General features: G+C 43.1%; 1 protein-coding gene across 1 annotated transcript in view; it reads right to left on the bottom strand.

The window, feature by feature from the left end:
* The window catches only part of RUVBL1 (RuvB like AAA ATPase 1), a 52,630-nt gene extending 38,796 nt beyond the window's left edge, over positions 1-13,834 (bottom strand). Inside the window, exons 1-3 of the mRNA XM_049863140.1 lie at positions 13,592-13,834; positions 10,030-10,116; positions 2,223-2,355 (exon numbers count right to left, since the gene is read on the bottom strand). Of these exons, the coding sequence (XP_049719097.1) occupies positions 2,223-2,355; positions 10,030-10,116; positions 13,592-13,732 (361 nt within the window). The 5' untranslated portion in view covers positions 13,733-13,834. The remainder of the gene's footprint in view (positions 1-2,222; positions 2,356-10,029; positions 10,117-13,591) is intronic.
* Positions 13,835-23,258: the final 9,424 nt, after the last annotated feature.

Here is a 23,258-nt window from a genome sequence, read left to right as displayed (position 1 = left end):
CTTCCAAGTTTACCCTCTTCCCTCACTCATTCAGCAAAAATTTCTGAGCAGCCACTATGTACCCGGAACTGGGGGTACAGAGCTAAGCGCTGCCCACTGTATCCCTAGTAGATATTTACTGAACACCCAACCTGCTCCTTCCCCCACTTTCTCATCTCTGAAAACAGTAAAAACCTGGGAAACATCCTTAAACCCTCAGGAAATTCTGTCAGCTCTACCATCCAAATATATCCTGAATCCAGCCACCTGCCATCACCTCTCCACTACCACCTTAGCCCCAGCCATCATCTCTGGCTCCAACTCCTAACTAGCCTCCCTACACCTACGCTCACTCTCCTTACAGGCCACTCTCCACACCCCAGCTAGGGTGATTCTTTTAAAACCTAAATTACAGCCTACTGACGCCTTGCATAAAACTTATAAAGCTCTCCGATGGCTTGTCTTTCCACTTAGTGAAAGCCCTAACCATGGCCTGAAGCCGTACATGTTCTTACCCTTAAAACTAGATTTCAGCAGTCTTGAAAAAAGGAATCTGGGCTAGGCAAATCTATTCCTTCTTAAACTACCATCATTTCTTAAATGTTTTCTAGTGATTTTCCTTCTTAGGAATATTTATCCTACTTCGAGAACCAAAGAGATTGTACATTGGTACAGGCACTCTGAAAAGCAAAATAAAGTGTTCATTACCATGACTCAGTAATCCATTTTCTGTTTATCTACCCTAGAGAGTCACTGTGTACGAGGGTGCCCATGGCAGCCTTGTTTTTATGAACAAAAAATGGAATATAATCTAAATGTCCAAAAACGGGAAATGCCTTACTAAACTATTATGCAACAGTTAAAAGCAGATCTGAGGGGAACTGAGATTTGCCCAGAGCTAGAGCAGCAATAAATGGGGTTAGGAGGCTGGCCCAGGATGCCAAGCTGGCAAGAGACAAAAATTCTGGAGGGAGGCCATTTTCTCCTCACATCTTTAGAACACAGGCTCTGGTATCAAATAGCTGTAGGTTCAAATTGCAGCTCTGCTACTTACTAGCTGAGTCACTGTAGACAAGTTACTTAACTTTCTAAGACTGTGTCTACAAATGCAAAATGTAGCTTGATAGTAACTTCCTCTTGAGGAAGTCAAGGGCCTTAACAAACGTAGGGACCTGTCACATAGCAGGCATTCGATATATGGTAGTTCCAGGCCCTATGAGGTTGCCACCAGAGGTCTCAAAGTTCTGCTAGTCCCCCTGCAGTCTTACAGGCCCTAATTCTTCAGTGCTTTCACTAAGCAGAAAGACAAACCATTGGAGAGTTTTATGCAAGTCATCAGTAGACTCTAATTTAGGTTTTTAAAAGAATCACTCTGGCTGGGGTGTGGAGAGTAGGATTTAAGGACAGTGAGGATAGGAGTAGAGAGGCCAGACAGGAATTAGGGCCATCCAAGAGTAGGGGTATTCTGGCAGCACTGCACACAATGCTTTTGGCTTGAGTTCAAAACCTTTTAGTGGAAGCTCCCTGGGTGGTGCAAATGGCTTGCACTGGACTGGTAACCAAAGGTTGGTGGATTAAACCTACCCAGTGGCACCGTGGAAGAAACAGGCCTGGCCATCTGTTTCTGTATCGATTATAGCCAAGAAAACCCTATGGATCAGTTTTAGTCTGTAACATGTGGGGTCTCCAAAGTCATAAACCAACAATAAAAACAAAATCAACAACCAAGCCTTTTCAGTGGACCAAACCCAAACCTGCTGCCTATCCTTAAGACAGAGTTGAACTGCCCCATAGGGTTTCCAAACCCGTAATCTTTACAGAAGCAGACTGCATATCTTTCTTCTGTGGAGCGGCTGGTGGGTTCGAACCACCAACCTTTCATTTAGCAGACGAGCTCTTAACCACTGTGCCACCAGGACTCCTTCAGTAGACAGTCATCTCTAAAAGCATTAATAAGCTCCCAGGAATATATAACTTGTTTTAAAAGTCACTTTATGCCTATACCTAGTTGTTATTTGAAGAACCCCCTGCACCATAGGTGGGGTCCATGTGTGCTCGGATTGCTGAAGTACTTCAATCAGAAAAGTTGCGTTTTCCTTTTTCCCCAAACATAATGCTAATGGCGTAATGCCAAAAGAAAAATAACAGTGTAACAAACCCAAGTCATAGAGACATTTTCACAGTGATGAGGCTTCAGTGCCCAGGCCAGTGAGAACAACTCCTTCCACAGACACGACACTCACCGATGGCCCTGCGGAAGTTCTCCATCAGCACTTCTGTCTTCTTGATCTCTGTAGAGTAAACTTCGCTCCCCACCATTGGGCAGAAAGGGACCTTACTACCCAGCTCCTGGGCAATAGCCAGAGCTAGAGCTGTCTACAGAAGAAAACAATGGAAATGGATTTGTTTTATATTCTTGAAAATCTGATAATTCAGAAGCATTTGTAAAAATATTCATTAAAAAAAACTGTTCACCAGGAATGACTGAAATCTAGTCCTTTTAGTTTTAACATCATTTGGCATGTTTCACACAATAAGCATTTGATGACTTTTGTGGACACGGTAAATTTATAACGTAAATGACATTTTTAACCATCCCCATAATTACAATAGCGATCACTCACTGAGACTTACCTAGTGCCAGGCCCAACTCTAAGTGCTTCACACGATCCTCACACTCACCCTGTAAAGCACAACTACTGCTCTCCCCATTGTACAAATGAGAACACTGAGACACAGTAGCGTAACTAGTAAACGGCAGAGCGGAGATTTCAACCTTTGGCAGAAAAGTTCCAGACATCATCTTCCCATTTTAATTAGATAGTCTTCCAAAACTCTCCCTCAGTATCCAAAAAAGGTCATGACCTAATTTCTCAGAACAACACTGCTGGATCTTTGAGATACTGCTTTTTGTTTTTACCAATACAGGAAAATGCCAATCTACAACTCATCAGAAATAAAAAATGAAGGAATGAATTACTTGATTTTCCTTTTTTGTTAAGTGGTCCGAAAACAGTGAAGAATGATGTATTAGGTAGGATTACGACGCTATGACCTGGTCTTAACGAGTCACACTTGAGCATGTCCTATAGTAAACTACAAACTGATTTTTACTAAGATAACTACACTTGGCAGATGCTTAAAAGAAACCAAAGACTTAACAGATGTATGGTCAAACATCAAGTATGAAAAACAAATGCTTTAAAGGTGGGACAGGACTGGGAAATGCCATGACCTTTTAATGCCATTTTCATCTTAACTTTGAAACAAGAGGGTGAGTAAGGTCAGTTCCCAAGGTGCATGGGCTAAGGAAAAAAGCAAAGGGCAGGGAAAAAAACAAGCTAACTACTAAAGAACAACAAAGTGAAACTCTGGAGACAGCATTTTGTTTTGAATAATATTTTATCGTGTTTTCAAAAAAAAGTTTACACAGTAAACCCGGTTTCCATTCGACAGTTTTCTTTACAAATTGTTCAGTGACATATTTTTCACAAAGTGTCAACATTCTCTTTAATTGTGTTCTGGTAGTTCCATTTTCAGTACTCTAGTTTCCTGGCCCCCTTGTCTTCTCATCTGCTTTGGGGTAATTGCTGGCCTTTTGGTTTCATACAGATGTTTTTTTTTTTAGTAGAGCACTGTCCAAAAACCAAACCCATTGCCACTGAATCAATTCCAACTCACAGCAACCATATACCATAGAGCACAACCGTCCCACAGGGTTTCCAAGGCTGTAAATCTTTATGGAAGCAGACTGCCGCATCTTTCTCCTGTGGAGTGCCTGGTTTGAACTGCTGACCTTTCAGTTAGCAGCCGAGCACTTTAACCACCGTACCACCAGGGCTCCTAGAGCACTGTACTCATGGGTAATATCCTTTGTGTGTACCACTCTGTTATTTCACTAAAAGTTGATCTTGGGATGCTTTCGGTTGAAGGTTTAAAGAATATCTCAGGGCAACAGTCTCAGGGAGTCCTCTGATCTCAACTCATCCAGTAAAGTCTGGACCTTTTAAGAATTTGAGTTCTGTTCTGCATTTTTCTCCCCTTCTATCAGGGTGATCTACTGTGGCCCTGATCAGAACAGTTGGTAGTGGTAGCCAGGCACCATCTAATTCTTCGTGTCTCAGGGTAAATGAGGCTGTGGCTGTGGAGGCTATTCGCTCTGTAAACAAGTTCCTTCTCTGAGACTTTGGTTTCTTTCTTACTCTTTTGCTCCTGACAAGTAGAGACCAACAGTTGTATCTGAGATGGCCGCTTGGAAACTTTTAAGACTCCAGACACCACTCACTTCAGTGGGACGCAGAACGTGATATTTGTAAACTGTATTATGCCAACCGACTGTGTTGTAGAGACAGACAATGTTTTAACATTGGCCCAGTAAAAGTTCCCCTTAGTTTTTTTCAGTGCTCTTTTGGTCATAGTTTTGAGACAGTAAATCTGCTAGAGAATCAGCATATAGCATAGCGCAAACACCACTGGCCTGAGGAGCGGAAACTGGATTTTAGTCCTGCTTTTTTCTGCCATTTTCAACATGACGCTGGGCACACAGCAAATCTGGGGTGCCAGATTTCTTCAAATGGAAGTACTGGATTAGATCACAGGTAGCAGGGTGGTTGTCCATAGACTTATTCAGGTTGGCCTGTGTAGTCTCATATGTGCTTTTAGCCTAAATGTGTTGCCAGTTTTTAAATACCGGGAAATTCCATGAAAAATTCCAGCTATTATTCAGCTTCTCTTGAAAAACTAGCAGACTGGCCACAACAGGCCCTAATTACACAGCAGCAGCTGCCTCGGTCAGTGAGGACACATGCACTACATAGTCCCCATGGTCCCCACCACTCCCTACCATGTGCCCCAACCACTGCGCTCATTTGTTTCCTGCTGTATCAGGCATCCAAGTGTGTGACCCATAGGCTTGTAACTATAAAACTGTTATTCTCTGGTATTCTAAGAGCAAAATGGAAATGTCTGGGAAACACAGGTCAAAATAAGAGGAACAGGCCTCTAACACCAGGACTCCTGTCTGGGAGCCATAGGCTGGCTATTCTCATTTTCTACCCAAAGTCGGCTACCTCCCCAGCCACTCCTCTTTCCCTTACCTGTATCACTACAGACCCCAATTCCCGACATTCAGTTGTGAACTTTAAAGACAGTGACCATATCTGATTCAGTGACATCCTCCCCTCCTCCTACCTAACAGAGAAGAGATGGTCAACATACTTCCATTAAAATATAAGTAATTTAAGTTCGTATTTTACAGATTAAGAACCTGAAACTCAGAAGTTACCTATTCACACAAGGTCAAAGAGTTAGCAAGAAGCAGAACCAAGATGCAAACTCAGAACTCTAAAGCTGTAATTTCTTTGTACCCACCCACCAAGTGAGTGCCAAGTGGCACACAAAAAACATGTTGCTAGAAGAAGGTTTGCAGAGATCTATGCTATTTTCAATCTCATCTGAACATCTCCCTTCTCTAGCACTCAAACCTAAAGCCCCATTATTAACAGTGGGATGTCCTCAAGAGAGGAACATTCCTAGGAACCACAGCATTGTGACTCTAAAATGAGCACAGTATTTCTGCCTGTCATTCAGTTAAGGTGCCTAAACCTTGGGGCCCATCAGCACACCATAAAGCAGAAGGGTTACTAAATGCCTTTGTACAAGTCAAAAAGGACTGGACAAACCTGTAAGGTAATACCACAGTACTGAGAACTTCTCATATCTCCTGGGAGGAAAATGTATAGTATTACAAAAGGAACGAAGGACTTATGCTTCTAGCAATATGGTACACTACAGCTACTGAAAATCCCTCCTCTTAAAACACCTAGAAATGCTAGATAAAATAGAACACTCGCCCTTCAAAATATAGAGTTGTATATATCCACACAGCAGAATACTACACAGCAGTGAGAATAAACCAACCACAACTAACACAACAACATGGATAACTCTCACAAACATAATGTTGAGTGAAAGAAACCAGATGCAAGAATACATTCCATACCATTCCATTTATGAAAAGCTCAAAAAAAAGCAAAACCATCAAGAGTCCTAATTCAGAATACTGGTTATTTTTGGGAGGAGGGAATAATGACTGGGAGTAGAAATAATCTGGGTGCCAATTATATGGGTTCATAAGTTATACACTCATGATTTGTGCACTTTTCTGTATATATGTTATACTTTAATTAAAAGTGAAAGTAAAGAAAACCCTTAAGGGTCCAAAATAAAGAGGAAACTGAAATCCATAGTAGCAATCTACTATTGCCTTAGAAGTCTGGAGGGTGTTTGTGGGTGCCAGAAATACCTACAAGGTAATGTGTTAAGACAGAAGCCCCTGAATAAAAACAGGACACTTGAAAGGCCACCCATCAGTAGAAAAGGTAGGCCATAAAAAAACTATCTGGAGTACAAAGCATACACTTAGTCTTGGCACTGGGCGAGAAAAAAAGGCCTCCCCAGCCATGGTCTCAGAGAGATTTAGGGTTGAACTTTACACTACGTGATGGTCCCAGAAAACCCAAGTCACAAAATTATCATTAAGTGTCCTGGGTAGTAGCCCAGTAGGGCCCCTCACAAATTTCAGAAGGTACTCGGCCCTGACATCAGGAGATTATGGATCCCCTCTGGTTTGATCAGTCAAACACAAGTTTACAGGCAGATACAGAATACAAACAAACATTTAGAAAAAGAAATTGTTTCATGAACAAGGAATAAGAGGCTATCAAAAAATAGCCAGATTTTTAAAAAAGAACCTTAGAGGAGGGTGCTTTCTCTTTAAATAAAAAAAATTAAAAAAAAAAAAAAAAAACAAGCTATTAAATGTAGAAGAAATGACAGAATTAGAAAGACACCATTTTGTAACCACCAGTGTGATAAGCGATAAGATAATGATCGTCAATCAATGCTACAACCATAGGGTAAAAGGTTACTGGGGAACACAACAGTCACAACTTCTCAAAAATTTCACTTCTTGGAACTTACTAATTATAAAGGGGAAATGTTTCCTTCACAACAGAACTCAGCATCATCAATAAGGGAACAAACTTACATCATTTGCCTCTGGCTATGATACAACAGAAATGTCACCTATGCAGTATCCTTGCCAAATGTTCAACATTTCACAAGGAAACAATCAGATCAATCCAGACTGTAGGACATTCTACAAAACAGCTGGCCTGGACTATTCAAAAATGTCAATGCAGTAAAACAAAACACAACTATGCTCGGGGGCATAACTGTTATAAAGTGAAAGATTAAAAAGACACAACAATGAAATGCAATGTGTGACCTTTGATTCCATCCTAAATTTAAAAAAAATATATACATACATATACATACACATACACATATACATGTATATATATATATATGCAAAGCCAAAATATATTACTAGAATAACCTGGAGAAATTTTAAGATAAGCTACGTATTAGATAATACCATTTTGACATTAAATTTCTTCGGTGTGATGATGGTATTCTAGTCATGCAGGAGGATGTCCCTGCAACTGACTTTCAAAAGTGTCAAAAACAAAATAGAAAAAAGCAAATGTCACAAAAGATTTACCATTGGTGAATCCAGGCGTAGGTATAGTGGGATTCATCCTACTATTCTTTCAAGTCTTTTGTAGGCTTCAAATTTTTCAAAATATAAGGGAGAAAAATAAATAATTGGATTGAACAGCAACTTAATCACAGCTTAAGAGACAACTAGTAGACTGCAACAGAGAGCTGAGGAAATTACCCAGAGAATCAAAGAAAAAGAAAATATAAGAGAGAGGTTGAAAGACAAGGATGACTAAATGAGAAGTTCTAACCCAGTTTCTCATCTCAACCTTGGCACTAGTGATGTTTGGGCTGGAGAATTCCTCGTTGTAGGAGCTGTCTGTGCATTGTAGGGTACTGAGCAGCATCCTTGGCCTGCCCTCTGACAACTAGACCCCGGTAGTATCTCCTCCTCTTCCCAGCCCCCTCTGCCTCGGCACTGTGACAACCAAAAATGTCTCTAAACCAAAAAAACCAGGCAATAGGGAAAGGCAACGGCCGAAGAGATAAAGGCTGACAACTTTTCAGAACTGATTAAAACTCGTTGCCACTGAGTTGATTCCAACTCACAGTGACCCTAGAGGACGGAGTAGAACTGCCCCATAGGGTTTTCAAAGAGCATCTGGTGGATTCAAACTGCTAACCTTTTGGTTAGCAGCCTGTGCTCTTAGCCACTGTGCCACCAGGGCTCCTAAAAAACGTCTCTAGATGTTACCAAATGTCCTCTAAGGAAGCAAGTTGAGAATCACTGCAATCTAACCACATCAAACTGGAGTTCCAGAAGGAGAGAGTAAAGAGAACAGGGACAGGCAACAGCTAAAGAGATAAAGGATGACAACTTTCCAGAACTGATTAAAATCCATAGCCATTGAGTCAATTCCGACTCACAGCAACCCTACAGGACAGAGTTGGACTGCCCCACTGGGTTTCCAAGGCTATAAATCTTTATGGAAGCAGACTGACACATCTTTCTCCCAACGCCGCTGGTAGATTCGAACAACCAACCTTTCGGTTAGCAGCCGAGTGCCACCACTGTGCCACCAGAACTGATTAGAGACATAAATATTCAGATTCAGGAAGCACAATTAATATCAAACAGGATAAACAAAAATAAGTCCGTTCCTTGACACATCATAGTGAAACCACTGAACACCAAAACAAAAATTATCTCAAAAATATACAAAAAGAAAACTCCCTCACATTAAGACTTCTCAGCAGCAAGACTGAGAAAAGTAGTATCGAGGAAAAATATCTGGCAACTAAATTATATACCCAACATAACTATCTTCCAAAATAAGATCAACATAATAAAACAACTTTACCACTGAGAAACTGTATCACCAACAAACTATCATTTAAGGAACTTCTCAATGATGTAATTAAGAAGAAAAATGAAGGTAGAAGGAAGATGTAAGCAAATAATTGGTAAACAGCTGAAAAAGGTAATGTGGCCTCTACAGAGATCAATGAAGCTCACGTTGATATATGACACTTCACAGCTTAAAAAAAATCTTTCACTGATGAAGCGTTTCTTCCTCTACTATATGCCACCATTATAAGATACACTATCAATTTAACTATATGATTTCAAAATTAAAATTAGTATCCTACAGCTGATCAGTTTAACAACTACATGAAATAGGTAGTGTGTGTCCTACTGCTTCAGAAAGGTTAAGTGGTCTCACAAGTCAACAGAAGAGCTGATATTTAAATTCTATTCTTCACAAGCACAATTTCCTGGGCTACCAGCCCTTTTGAAGAAGCAAAGCTCAGACTGGTGACTCTGGTGGATTTCAAGTATCTGGTTGGTCCCCTCACAGATTCTAACCAGCCATTCTGCATCCTCTGCCTGGAAGGTCCTTTCTTCCCTGCAAAGCCAAATTCTTCCCCAATTCTGAGGGGCAAATGTCAGGTCTCCTGCCTTGCAGCTCCGCAAGTCCTCAGTGCCCACCTCCAGCTGCAGTTAAAATCAGTCAATACCTCACAGTTGAGTGCTCAGCTCTAGTGTTTTGAGCTGTCAGGGTTTCGTGTTTTTCTGCCCTGGAGAGACTCTAAGCCCCCTGAAGGTAAAAATTCTGTCTCTCATTCTTCCCTACCCCCTCCACAGAGCCAGAATAGTGATGAGTAAAGTTAGCATTTGGAAAAATGCTTGCTGACTGATTTTCTTTTTTCCTCAAATAAGATGTCACTCCCAAGATTTTATGAAGCTCTAGGCCAACAGAAATGTACTTCCAAAGGAAAGGGGACTTGAAAGAGATAAAGGACAAATTCTAGAGACAATGACCCCTCTGTGGCTTTCATTCTCTCTTCCCTGGAGGCAGGCCAGGATAATTTGAAATTTAGAAACATGGATTTTAGATACTCAATTGTATTATTGCACATTAGTTTAAAAAACATATATATATCCAATTTAGCTAAACAAAGACTAGTTAAAACATGAGTTCAATTTGGCTTAGACATTAGGATCATTCTCTTGGGTAGATTAAAGAAATGAGAGAAAACGAGTACCTTGCCAGTTCCAGGAGGTCCTGCCAACAAGACAGCTCTTCCAGCCATTTTCTTGCTTTTGATTAATTCTACTATCACGCCACATGCCTACACGCAACAACGAAAAGAAATAATAAATCAATATTAAAATGTTCCACAGGGAGGATATATCCAGTCTCTGGTCCACACGATGTGTATATTCATTCAATAATACTGACAGCCAGTAGGCTGCAGGCACTGTTGTAGATGCTGGAGGCAGTGGTGAACAAGCCGGAAAAGTCCATGTACCTGGAGCCCATGTTCTAGTGCAGGAGCCAGACACACACATGTGCACTAAACAAGGTCATTACTCTGAAGGAAAAAAGAGGGGGGTCATTGTTCCAGGCAAAGGAAAGAGCAAATTCAACAGACCCAAAGCAGGAACAAGCCTGGCATGTTCTGGTAACCAAGGAAAATGGGAAGATGAGGTTGAAGAGGTAGGCAGAGGCCAAAACTTAGAACAGGCTCTTCATGTCCATAGTAAAGCTTGGACTTTATCCTACTTGCAATGGGAAGCCACTGAAAAGGTCTCTCGGGCTATGTGTCATGTTACGATTTATGTTTTTAAACAATCATGCTAGCTGCTATGTTGGGAATAGACAGTAAGGGGACAGGACAAGTGGAAGCAGAGATTTTAGTCTGGGGTCCACACACAGATTCCAGTGCCCACACACCAGAAACTGGAAACAAAATTGCATGCATACTTTCAACATGCATTTTTCCAGGGAGAAGATCCATACATAGTGTTTATCAGATTCCCAAAGCAAGCCACTGCAGTTAAGAATCAATGGCATACACTACTAGCTGGCCATCAGTAAACCATCCCAGAACACTGCACAGCAGATGGAAACGCTGCATATGAAGTTGAACCTATGACACAAGTTCCTTTCAAGTGCCTTTTGAATCTTGAAGAGTAAATTATTTTATCACTTAGTGTTAGTTCACTTTAAACATATTCTATAAATGGACTACCAATCATATATTTTACAATATTTGACTATAAAGGAGCAAAGGTAGGAAAGTCACATTCACAGGGTGGCTTCATGCTAAGGGGAAACCTGGTGGCATAATGGTTAAGAGTTACAGCTGTTAACCAAAAGGTCAGCAGTTTGAATCCACCAGGTGCTCCTTGGAATCTCTATGGGGCAGTTCTACTCTGCCCTGTAGGGTTGCTATAGGTCAGAATTGATTCGGCTCCAACAGGTTTGGTTTTTGGTTTTGTGCTAAGGACTACATGATACCAGGTTTCTCACACTGAATTCATAATATATGACTGGCTAGAAGGTTCATTTGCCTTGTCTGAGGGAAGGCCACAGTTCTCTCTGGGCAGTGACCACACATGTACTGTATTGACAGGGCCCAAGAACACATCCTTTCTTCTCTACCACTAGGTAGCTCCCTGGGATGGGGTCCACATCTTCTTGTCTCTTTCTTCCCTATGGCCTATGGAGAAGTACCTTGGTCCTCTCCAAAAATGTGTTCAAGGAATGTGTGTGGGTGTGCTATATTCCATTTCTGGCTCAGTTGGCAAGGCAGTGCCCTTAACAGAGCCTAGAAGCTCTTTTTCATATGCTGTATTTCTAAGACGATAAAAGAGCCACTATGGTCTGTTCACAGAATTCTGTGATATCATAATCCTCAGCATCAGAGCTCTTTGGGAAACTCAAAAAGACAGAAAAGGGAAAGACTTTCCAAATCCTGAGTATATACTACTCTTCTTTACAGACTAGATCCTCTTCCATTTAATCTTCCTTAGTTTAAGCTCCAGTTTCTCTCCAGTGAGACATGTTCAATGAACCTTAAAATTTAAAAAGAACTGGAAGAACCTCAAAATATCACCTGGTCTCATTTTTCAGATGTGGACATTGAGCACCAGGAAAGATGCTGATATGACCAGGTAGCTGAGAGAAGTCTTCAGATAACTACTAATTCAATAAATAAATACCGAGCCCCTATGAGCCAGGTTCTGGGTATGTAATAAATACTAGTCCTTACTGTCACAGTGGTATGATGCATCAGTGAAGAGCACGGATTCTGCAGTAAGGTAGACTTGTTTAAATCCTTGCTCTACCACTTACTAGTAGTGACCTCAGACAAGATAATTTACCTCTATGAACCACAATTTCCTTTTCTGAAAACGGAGTCCTTAATAGTTAATGGCATACAAGCTAAAAGATGTCCGCAACTTATTTGAAATACAAAGATGGATTGGTGGATGGACAGACGAACGGATGGGCAGATGTGTGAAAAAGCAATATAGTAAAATGCTAATTGTAAAATTCAGGCACATAGTATTCAATGTACAAATCGTCCAACTTTTTTGTCTGAAATTTTTCATAATAAAGTGGAGGGAAGGCAATTAATACTAGGTTTGAAGTGGTAAACAAGATAATGGAGATAAAACTGCTCAGCACAACGCCTGGCACATAGAAAGTACTCAACAAATGTTAGCTATTTGCAGTAGCAAGTCCTCAGTAAGCTGAAGCTGGATAAAGGCAAGTTTCAAAATCATCTTGACCGTGTCAGTGTTTGCTTTTTGGAAAGATGATGCTCAAAATGGAAACTAGAGGCTTTTCTTTGGCCCTTTTATAGCACAATCAGGCTGTGAAGCAAGCCTCTTAACCTCATATTTAAGTTCAGGTTCTTGTAGCTGCCAGGCCATGACAATGACCTTAGAGCAGGCAAGCTGAGACGAGGGCTGTGTGATCAGAGAGCACCGATTTGGGAGTCAGACATACATTCGGGTGCAATCTCAACTTTACCATTACTAAGCTGAGTGGCAAGTGGATAGGTGAAGTGACCTCTCCTGCCCTCAATTTTTCCATCTGCCAAAAAAGAAGAAAAAACAAAGGGCTCGAATAGTGTGTGATTACGAGCTAAGTGAAAGGTTTTGGCATCACAGCCACTTAATAAAAGTGGACTTAGTTATAATGGTCAAAGGAGATGCCTGGAGGGGCTTGCTTATAAACCAGATGGCTCCTCTCCATAACTTCCACTCCCTCCCTCAGCTCCCAGCCCTTAGGAACCTAAAGGGACTTTTTTAAGGAAAGTCACTTCCTCGCTTAAGAAAAATCCGTAGCCTCCAAGTGCATTCACAATAAAATCCAAATTCCTCACCATGGCCAACGAAGCTCTGAAGTAACTGACCTCTGCCTACCAAAATAATTTTTGCTTACTGGTTTATACGTTTATCGTCTTGTAAGCTCCACGGGAGCAGGAACGTTATCTATCTTGTTTCCAGGTGTATCCCAGGGTCACGAATGGAACCTGGCACGTATTAGGTGGCTCAATCAAATACGTGCTGCTTCAAAGGGTCGAATCTAACACTCAACAGTCCCCCTGTAGAGTTGTTACCGGTTCTACTGGGACCGTCCCTCTCCCAGCCCAGTGTCGTGCCCCTCTTGATTCGCGTAGCCTATACCCACAGCCCTTAACGCAAATATCGGGCGAGACCCTCAGCGCGCAGCCCAGCCCCTTAGGCGCCCCCCAAACCCTTGAGCTCCCCCAGCTCAACACCGTCTACTCCCCGGCTCGCGGACCACACCTCTCGCGCGTTTTCCTGGCCCACCAGTCCCGAGGCCGCCTGCTTGGCCAAGCCACTCTCGTCCAACCCCAGCCCCTTCACGTGGCTGTGGGAGGCGATGCGCTGCGTCTTCGTGGTACTTTTCACCTCCTCAATCTTCATCTTGCAGACTCGGGGAGTCGAAAAACAGCAGCGAGTACCACGCGCCAGGCGCTCGGGTTACCATGCGGCCGTTACTAGGGCGGTTCGCAAGCGCCCGCCTTGGTCGGCGCTCTACTGGAGGAGGTGGGATACACCTCTACTTCCCATTGGCTCATCAGGGCTGCCCGTGGGGCTCCGCCCATCCACTTCCGGCTGTGTCGCTGGATGCGTTCCCCGGCAGTCGGCGCTTCCTGCCCAGGCCAGGGGCGGGAGGTGCAAAGAACCCGGAGTTGGGTCCCGGATGCCAGTTCTAATCGTGTAACCCTATCACGGCGTACGGTAGTCGCTGGCGGTTTTCGGCTCCCGGCGTCGCAATTAAACGTCATACCTTTATGCGAGGCTCGTACCCGTTTTGGAGATAGAGAAATTGAGGCTCAGATTTTAAGCTTTAGTTTTTGGTTACTATCCAGTTTTCTGACACCTAATCCATGCTTGGAACCCCTGAGATGCACAAATGGTTAAGCGCTGGGCTTCTAACCAAAAGAGTAGCAATTGAGTCCACCCAGAGGCTCCTGGGAAGAAAGGCCTGGTTATCTGCTTCCTAAATATCCCACCAAAAAACAAACCCATTGCAGTTGAGTTATCACGACTCACAGCGACCCTATATTGAAAATCTAATGGGGCACAGTTCTACTCTGACATACTTGGGGTTACCATGAGTCAGAGTCTACTCAATGGCAACTGGTGTAATGCATACTTTACTTTGCATCTCTGTTCAGGATCATCTCCGTGAAATTGTCTCCCTCTGCTTCTGCTCACCTCCACCTCCCCCTTTATTCAAATTAAGTTGATGGTGAGTAACATTTTGCAGTTTGCAAAACTCTGCAGCCCTGCGATGTATCACCCCTAATACAGAAAAAGATTCAGGCTAAAAGAGCCCCAATAACTTGCCCGAGAACACAGCAAATAATTGGCAGAACTGGAACTCCAGCTGAGGATTTCAGAATTTCAACCTGTGCAATCCTCTTCCCACCCCGCTACTTCAGCCAGGACAATTGGTCAGGGAGAATGTCCTGTCAAATTCCGTAATGATATTAACACTACCTGCACCAGACATTCAACACCTTCAGTGAGCCAGACACTACAACGCACTGGGGATATAAAGACAAAATACAAGATCACACCCAAGGACTTTACTCCCTGCTTGGGAAGTGAGATGTGCTGGGACAGGTACAACTCAGGTGGTATGCAAACCCAGAGCAGGGGCTCCTGAACAGCCTGGAGACCCAGGGAAGTGCTGAATCCTGTAGAATGGGTAAGACTTCCTCAGAAGCAGATGGTATGCCATCATTTTACAGATGAGGAAACTGAGGTCCAGGAAAAGGGCAGCACTTCCCTGAGTTTAAGAGAGCTGTAGTCAAATTCAGCTGTAGCAGTCCCCAAATCTCACACCTCTTTGTACTTCTCCTTCATAATTTTCAAATCTAAGTTTGTAATTATTTGCATAATTATTGGGTCAATATTTGTCACTGCCACCAAACCTTAAGCATTATGAGAGTATAAACCACATTTGTGTGCCCATCATTTTACCCCAGTGCCTGGCATACAACCTGGCTTACAATCAAGGCTTTGAATGAATTCAAATAAAGTTCTAGCCTCCCTCTCCCCCTCCTATACACACACACACACACACACACACACACACACTTGAATTCATGCAATTTTGATGGATGTATTTTACAAACTTGGTTTTATGGCCCTTGGTAATGGTTTCTGCCAGCAAATGGGGTCTTCTGGCACTTTCAGAGCCTGAAACTGCAAAGGTGAGGCCTTGGAAGGCTGAGCTTGTCACTGTTGGCCTGTGATTCAGCAACCCTAAGGATATCACCCCAGAAAGCCCACAAAGATGCTTAGTGTCTAATTGCTGTACTCCTAGTCATTACCCTTAAGTGAGGACCAGTTCCTTTGGAGAAGGAAGTTTTCCCCTAAGCAGTAGTCAGAGTGAGGTACTCTGTGAGACTACTTCTTTGCATATTGTCCAGTTGGGGGAGAAGATCTTTTTACATTTATCCTTTTAAGCGCCAATTTTGTCTCTGCGTCAATAAGCAAAATGAAGGATTGTCTTTCAGTCAAATATTGGTGGAACTAAGGCTCAATTTTAGAGCTCAAAGGAATCCCTTGGACCACTGGTCCAGTGGGACCCCAGAGTTATAGAGTTCTTTCTCGGCTAGTACGGGAGGGGAAGGGGAAGACCGATAGTGCAGATAGCTCCATGCCCTCCTCCCCCTTCCACCAGAGCTTTTCCATCTATTTACTCCTAGACAACAAATTGAAAACCACTGATCTGGACTAGCATTCTCATTTTTGGACCCAAGAGAGGCCTGGGTTTGCCCCAAATCACAAGGCCTAGAACCCATATCTCTGCCTCCCAGTGTGAAAAGATCTAGACCTGGTTTCAGAGTTAGACCATTTATTTTCATTTCAACAGACGACCATGTGGCAGACCGGAGCCTAAGATACACAAGGTAAATGAATATGAAGAGCAGGTGAAGCCCACAGTAGTGGATACAGGTTACTTCTGCCTACCCAGCATCCATTACCTTGTGTTCTGGTCTCTGTACCCTAATTTTCTTTAGGAACCCCCCTCCCCAACTTTTTGTCCAAGGAGTTTGGGTAGGCTGATCCCAACCTGCCCCAGCTTCAGATGGGATACTATCAGAGTATCCCATCTCCCTGGCCCTATTCAGGAATGTGAGCTAGTGGTTCAATGACACTAAATCCCAGCACTCTTACTGGAAATATAAAAACATGTTCTCTTCTACACGGGTTTTCAGGCTAGTAGCTGTCTTTGCCAATTCACGGAGACACCCAACTTGAAAATGAAGACAAGAGAGAGGAAAGCAAAGCTGAGAGAAAGGGATTCCGGACAAAATCCTTTGCATCCCTGGATCCAGCCTTGCCTTACTTGCAGTGTAACACGGTACTTACTTTGGGGCCTAAGGTTGTTTGAGTTAGATTTCTGTCCAGTGCCACTGAAAATCCGGATGAGTGCAATGACACATATACAAGCAAGTGTGTGGACTATTACGTTCCAGAAATTGTGCCATGTGATAACCAATCCTGCCAGCTCTTTCATTCCCTTACTCCCATGACCCTTGCTCTTTGACTTCCAGTCCCTCAACCTCTATTTTCTCCAGTCCAAACTCCATCATTTCAATCCACTTCCCAACCCTTCTGCTCCCTCCTTGCCTTGACTTCTGCCACACCTGCCCTTTGAACTGTCAAGCATATGTCAAGTCTACCTCTGTCTTCTCCCTTCCTTGAGGGGGTTGCTGGGAATGGCTGGAGGAAATCACCCAGTGGCCCCCTGAAGTCATTACACAGTCATGGCTTCCGGCCTCAGCTGAGCCCTCAGAGCTGCCCAGGGTTGCGTTATTCAGGATATGAGTTCTGTTGCACTAACAGATCCAAAACAATAGCAGCTTAAACATAAACGTAAGGTTCAGGAAGGCCTTCCAGTTGATGTGCTGGCTCCACAATCATGAAGGACCTATACTCATTCTATCTTGTTGCTGCACCACTCCACACATGCCTTCCATCTCGTGATCCAAGATGGTTGTTCCAGCTTCCCCCAAAAGGCTGTATTTGGGCCAGAAAGAATGAGGAATGGGGGAAATGGAGGACTTGTTCCTTCCGTTTACCCTTGACCTTGAAGTTGCACCATCATATCTACTCATAGTCCATTGGCAGAACTTGATCAAATGGCTACAGCTAGATGCAAGGGAGGCTAGAAAATGCAGTCTTTATTTCAACTTGAGCCCAGCTAAAAATTCTAGTCCTATGTAAAAGGGGAAAAAGTAGATTGGGAGACAATTTCTAGTCTCCACCCTAAGCTGCTTCTAAGTGCCAGGCACTGCTGAACTTTCCTTGTATCCTGTCTCAAAGGCAGGTATGACCTTCCTCCTGGCCAAAGTAACCCTACTAACTGGGTTCCAGACGACAACCTGGAACTTCCTCCACCTCTCAGAGGCCTACCTCCACCTATTACCTTCTTTTTCCTGTATTTTCATACATTTTCCCTGATCATTCCCCGTAGGATATAACTTGTTCAATATTTCCTTTTTACCTCCCTACCCCCTCTCAGGACTGTTTTATCATTTAGCTTCCCTTCACAGGAAAGTTCTCCACTTATTGACTTCCCTCCTCTTCCTCCCAGTCACTCTTTAGCCCGATGAAACACGGCTGTCACCCCTGCTGCTCTCTCGAATCTGCTATCTTGAAAGTCAAGGGTGACTTTACAAGAGCCAAATTCACCAGACATTTTCCAAGCTTACAGGCCCTCTGTGCAACGTCTGACACTACTGACCACTCACCATATCTAGAAACTCTCAATTCATTTACCGGTATCAGTTAGGAATGCGTTTGTCTTCAAGCAACAGAAAATCAGACTCACAGTGGCTTAAGCAAATAAGGGGGCTGTTTCCATGCAACATGAAATACAAAACATACATGCAGGGACCACTTCTTTCTTCCTACTCCATGCCTGTGAGACAAAGAATTCAGCCTTTGTCTTTGGTTCTTTCAATGATAACCCTTGGAATTTGCCAGTAATGAAAGTGTCTTTGGTTTCTAAAACAGCCAGGCAACACTTGAAAGTTTGTGCATATGAGTGGGGGCCACAAACAGGGACAGATTACGCAATAAACAAGGTAAGCACATGCTTAGGGCATCGCCAAAATAGGGGCACCAGTTGTCCAAAGCAGAGACCCAGAGATGCCAAGCAGAGAAGACACAAGGAAAAGCAAACATGCAATGATTCAAGAAAGACTTAATTCATTATTCTTAGTATGTGCAGAAGTAGATATTGTTCAGCAGCTTAATTGTGATGAAACCACTGAAGAATTTGTAAGGGCAAAGAATAGAAAAAAATGTTTTTAATTGTAACATGTTAGAGATGAAAGATCTATCTAAAAATAGAATAATTTGTTGTAATATTTCTTTTCTGATCATTAAATTTTCTTTTATGACATCTTTTCATTTGTTCATTTATAATTATAGCATTTATTACAAACCTATTGCCGTCTAGTCAATTCTGACTCATAATGGCCCTATGATACAGTGTAGAACTGCCCCATAGGGTTTCCAAGGAGCGCCTGGTGGATTCAAACTGCCACTTTCGGTTAGCAGCCATAGCGCTTAGCCACTGTGCCACCAGGGTTTCCAAGACAAGCATCAAAATTGGTAAAAGTCAATTTTTCCTTGTGGAAGAACAATAGAATTTTACATCGATTTTTGAAACAACTAAGTTTACTGACTCATTTTCTTTGTTGTGGAATATTCTTTTTGCAGAAAATGTGGTATATAGTAAAAATCTTAGTACCCCACATTCAATTTTATAACCCAGTTCATCTCATCCCACTAAAATGGCATATGCCACTTTTGCATTCAATTGCTAGTATTACAATTGCGTTTAAAAAGAAGTTACATCATGGATAGCTAAGACACACACATATAGATGCACATGTATATATCTAATGCATATCCCGTTCAAATGCGTGAGTAAGCAGAGGCGGGGGCACCACAGATAATCAGTGTGTAGGTCCCTCACATGCCTTAATCCAGCCAGTCCTGGCCAAAAAGACCATACCAGCCAGCTAATCTCAAAAGAGAGGGGGGCGTGATTTAGTCAGTCATGCATATTCAATGATGAATTGATCATGACTATGCAATGAATCCAGTAAAAGGTCCTGAATAAGAAAGTAGTTGGGGTTTCCCAGATTGACTAGAGCATTGGCTCTCAAGACAGGGGTGCCACCCCGGGGACAATGGAAGCCAGGATGCCTCTCAGACTGTGCCCTGTGTGTCTTTTCATTTGTATCCTTTCTGGTTATAAGTGGGTAACTGTAAGTATAAATACTCTGTAAATTCTCTGTTCCATGGAATTAACAAATACACAGAGCAATGAGAGCCAGCAGAGACTGGCATCTACCTATTTGGCAGTCTGGAAGAATGAGTTCTTCTACCCTTTGAGCTCTGACCCAGCTCTGAGGCTGGGATCAGAGAAGGGCTATGTGGCAGCTGATTTGAAGGACAGGAGTCCTTTTAACTTGTGAGCTCTGAAATAGCTCTGGGTGGCTGAAGATGAGGACAGAGCAATGCTTGGGTGGCTGGTGATGAGGATAAAGATATGGGACAGTGAAGACTGGATCCACTTCCAGGTGGAAATTAGATTCATGCTGGTCTTTACCAGGCAGTAGGATTTGCTCACTGTGCCCCCAGTATAATGCACCATCCTTAGCATGTGACTTTGGTTCTCATGATGGAAAGATGGCTGCTGCACTTCCAGGCATCACTTCCACATCCCAGGCAGGAGAAAGAAGGAAAGAGGAAGGACAGTGGGCTAAATGCTGAAGCTCATGGCCAGCAGAACCTGTCCCTCAACCAGAGAAGCCCACTTACATGTCACTCTCCAGAATTTGTTCACATGGCCCCCACTAGTTGTAAAAGAGGCTGGGAGTAAGGAAATGCTTTTACCTGGGCACATCTCCTACAAAAAGGAAATTTGGATTTCTGTTAGAAGGAAAAAGGAAGAATGGCTATTGAGTAGCAACTAACAGAGTTGACCACATTGGTGTTCCTGTTTGTCCTGATTCTGGTTTTCTCCGTCTCCTTCACTGTCCCCTTGTCTGTGGCTCGTTCATTATAAATTACCACTTTCCAGTGTTCCATCTTTGGCTCACATCTCTTTTCATTCTATGCCCTCTCCTTGAGTTCACCCCACTACAGTCCCACCCCTGCTTTTGGTTTCCACCTCTATATCATTGAATCCCAAATATATAACCTCAGCCTGGCCCCAACAACTCCTGAGCTACAGACAAAAGCCCACACTCATTGATCCATCTAAAACTATTTATTGGCTGCTTACTGTGAGCGGGAGCACTGTTCTAGGTCCTGAGCACATAGCAGAATGACACAGTCTTCACAGTTTACATTCAAGTGTTACAGAAAGGTAATAAACATCAGGCAACTAGATTATTCCAACTGGTGATTATTGCCAGGAAGACAATACGGCAGGAGACTGCCACCGCGATGCCTGAAGGTGAGAGGCTACTTCCCACAGGATGACCTGGGAGGACTTTCTGCAGAAGTTACAAGGATAGCAAGGAGTGCTGGCAAGGAGTGATTTTTTATTTCCACCTGAGGGTGCTGTGTACCTAGACAGAAAAAAGAGTGATTTTCATTCTGCCTGTTACATATGGAGTCATGTATGGAGACCTGAGTTAAGTGGTACCATGTCCCCATTTGATTCCCAGGGGTGTTCTGGAGCCTCCAGAGCCTGTGGTGCAGTCAGCGGCTGTGCTCCCCTATGTCTGATTGAGGCTTCAGCATTTCTCCACTGATCAATAATAACCGTGCCTCACTTCCTTCAGGTCTCTTTCCAAGTGAGTCCTTCCCTGCCACCTTATTTGCAATTGAAACTACCCCCACTTACTCAGGGCAGCACTCCCGATTCCTGCTTTACTGTTCCCCATAACATTTATTACCCTATGACAATACACTATATATGCATTGCTTGTTTATTTGCTTATTGTCAGTCTCCCCCACCATAACTGTGCCTCTACCAGGGCAAGGTTTTTGTCTGTTCTTTTCATTGCTGAATGCCCAGGGCCCAGCCCTGTGCCTGGCACATAAAAGATGCTCAGTAAAGATTCTTCCAGCGAATGTATGCTCTAGGTTCTACCCCCACAAATATTTCTAACACTCCATATCACTAGCAACTTTCCACAACTCTCTGTTGCTTACAGAATAAAGTGCAAACTCTTCAGCCTAGTCCTCCAGCTGGGCAATGGCCTGGCCCTCTGGTCCCCCAGCTGCATCTTCCAACAGTCACCCCTTCAACATTCTACACTGCAGCTACATCCCACTATTTATAGATGCTTGACTATGTCTGTTTTCCTTTCTGGGGAAACTGGTGGGGGAGTGGTTAAGAGTTACGGCTGCTAACCAAAAGGTTGGGCGTTCAAATCCACCAGGCGCTCCTTGGAAACCCTATGGGGCAGTTCTACTTTGTCCTACAGGTTCATTATGAGTCAGAATTGACTCAACAGCAATGGGTTTTTGGTATTCTATCTGGATCTCAGGTGCAGAGTTGAGCTCATCACTCTCTCAGTTTCATGACTCATTATCATTTTGGGTAAATACAACTAGGCTGTCCTAGTTTATTTTATTTTTTAAAAATGATTCCCCTTTTTATCCCTAAACCCCACTCTTGCTCTTATTCCCCACATAGACGCTCTCTCTAATGTACTTGGTACACGTCCTGGATAGCTTTATATCCTTGCTGAATAAATACCATTAATTGATATAGATGTAAGTGCTCTATATTTACATAAATGCCATTGTGGTTCTGATCTCATTCTGTTGCTTACCTTTTTCACCTAACACTGAGATGTGTGCATGTGTGTGTGTGTGCGTGTGTAAAGATCTCTCCATCTCTCTTACTGTTGCCTAGATTCTACAGCATGCATCCAGCATATTTCATTCCTCATTCCCCTAGCCAGCCTTGGGCCCCTTGACTGCCACTAACATCTCAAAGCTAAAATAAAACGACAGTGAACATCCTTGTACTTGTCTGCTAATAGACCTAAGAATCAATTTTACTCAAGGGTGAGATTGCTGAGATTTAGATTACCTGTATATTACCTGCACCCGTTCCCACCTCCTCACCAGCATTTGGAATTATCTGTTGAAGTGGGTTGAATAGTGTCCCCTCCAAAGTTCATGTCAACCCAGAACTCAGAATGTGAGCTCATTGGGAAATAGGGTCTTTACAGATGTGGCTAGTTAAGGATTCCAAGGTGAAATCACCCTGATTCAGTGTGGGCCCTAATCCAATGACTGGTGCCATTATTAGAGAAAGGAGAGGGAGATTTACACATGTAACAGCTCTCTCGCTCAGCGAGTTAGCAAGCCTAGCTCCCCTGACAGGTGCCTGGAGGTACCCCAGTTCACCAGGAAGCCTCTGCTTGAAGGTTCTCAGCTCTATTCCTCTGTGGGTTGGTTCCTGTGCCATCTCTTGCTGGTCTCCTGGTTCTGCTGCTGCTGTTTCTCTGTGGCTGCTTCTTGCACTCTGTGCTGTCTCCTATGCTATAGCTGTCCTCACTCCCTTTTGAGCCCTCACCAGAATTGCCTTTGATGTCCATAATTTCACCAACAGTATTTTCAAGACTATCTAGGCTTTCACTATTAGGCACTTTAAAACTCTTCCAGCCTCTACTCATTACCCAATTCTAAAACTGCTTCTACATTTTAGCTACCTGTTAGAGCGGCACCCCACTCTTCCAGCACCAAATTCTGTTTTAGTTATCTAGTGCTGGTATCTGGTGGTGAAGTGGTTAAGAGCTCAGGTTGCTAACCAAAAGGTGCCTTCATTCCTTAAAATTAAAATCCTACAAAAGTTGGTGTAAATTTGTATATGCTATTTATTTACCTTCAGAAACCCTGGTGTCGTAGTGGTTAAGTGCTAGGGCTGCTAACCAAAGGGTCG

Source organism: Elephas maximus, chromosome 20 (assembly GCF_024166365.1).
Source record: "Elephas maximus indicus isolate mEleMax1 chromosome 20, mEleMax1 primary haplotype, whole genome shotgun sequence".
Lineage (NCBI taxonomy): Eukaryota > Metazoa > Chordata > Mammalia > Proboscidea > Elephantidae > Elephas > Elephas maximus.
This window is presented reverse-complemented; position numbering and strand designations above follow the sequence as displayed.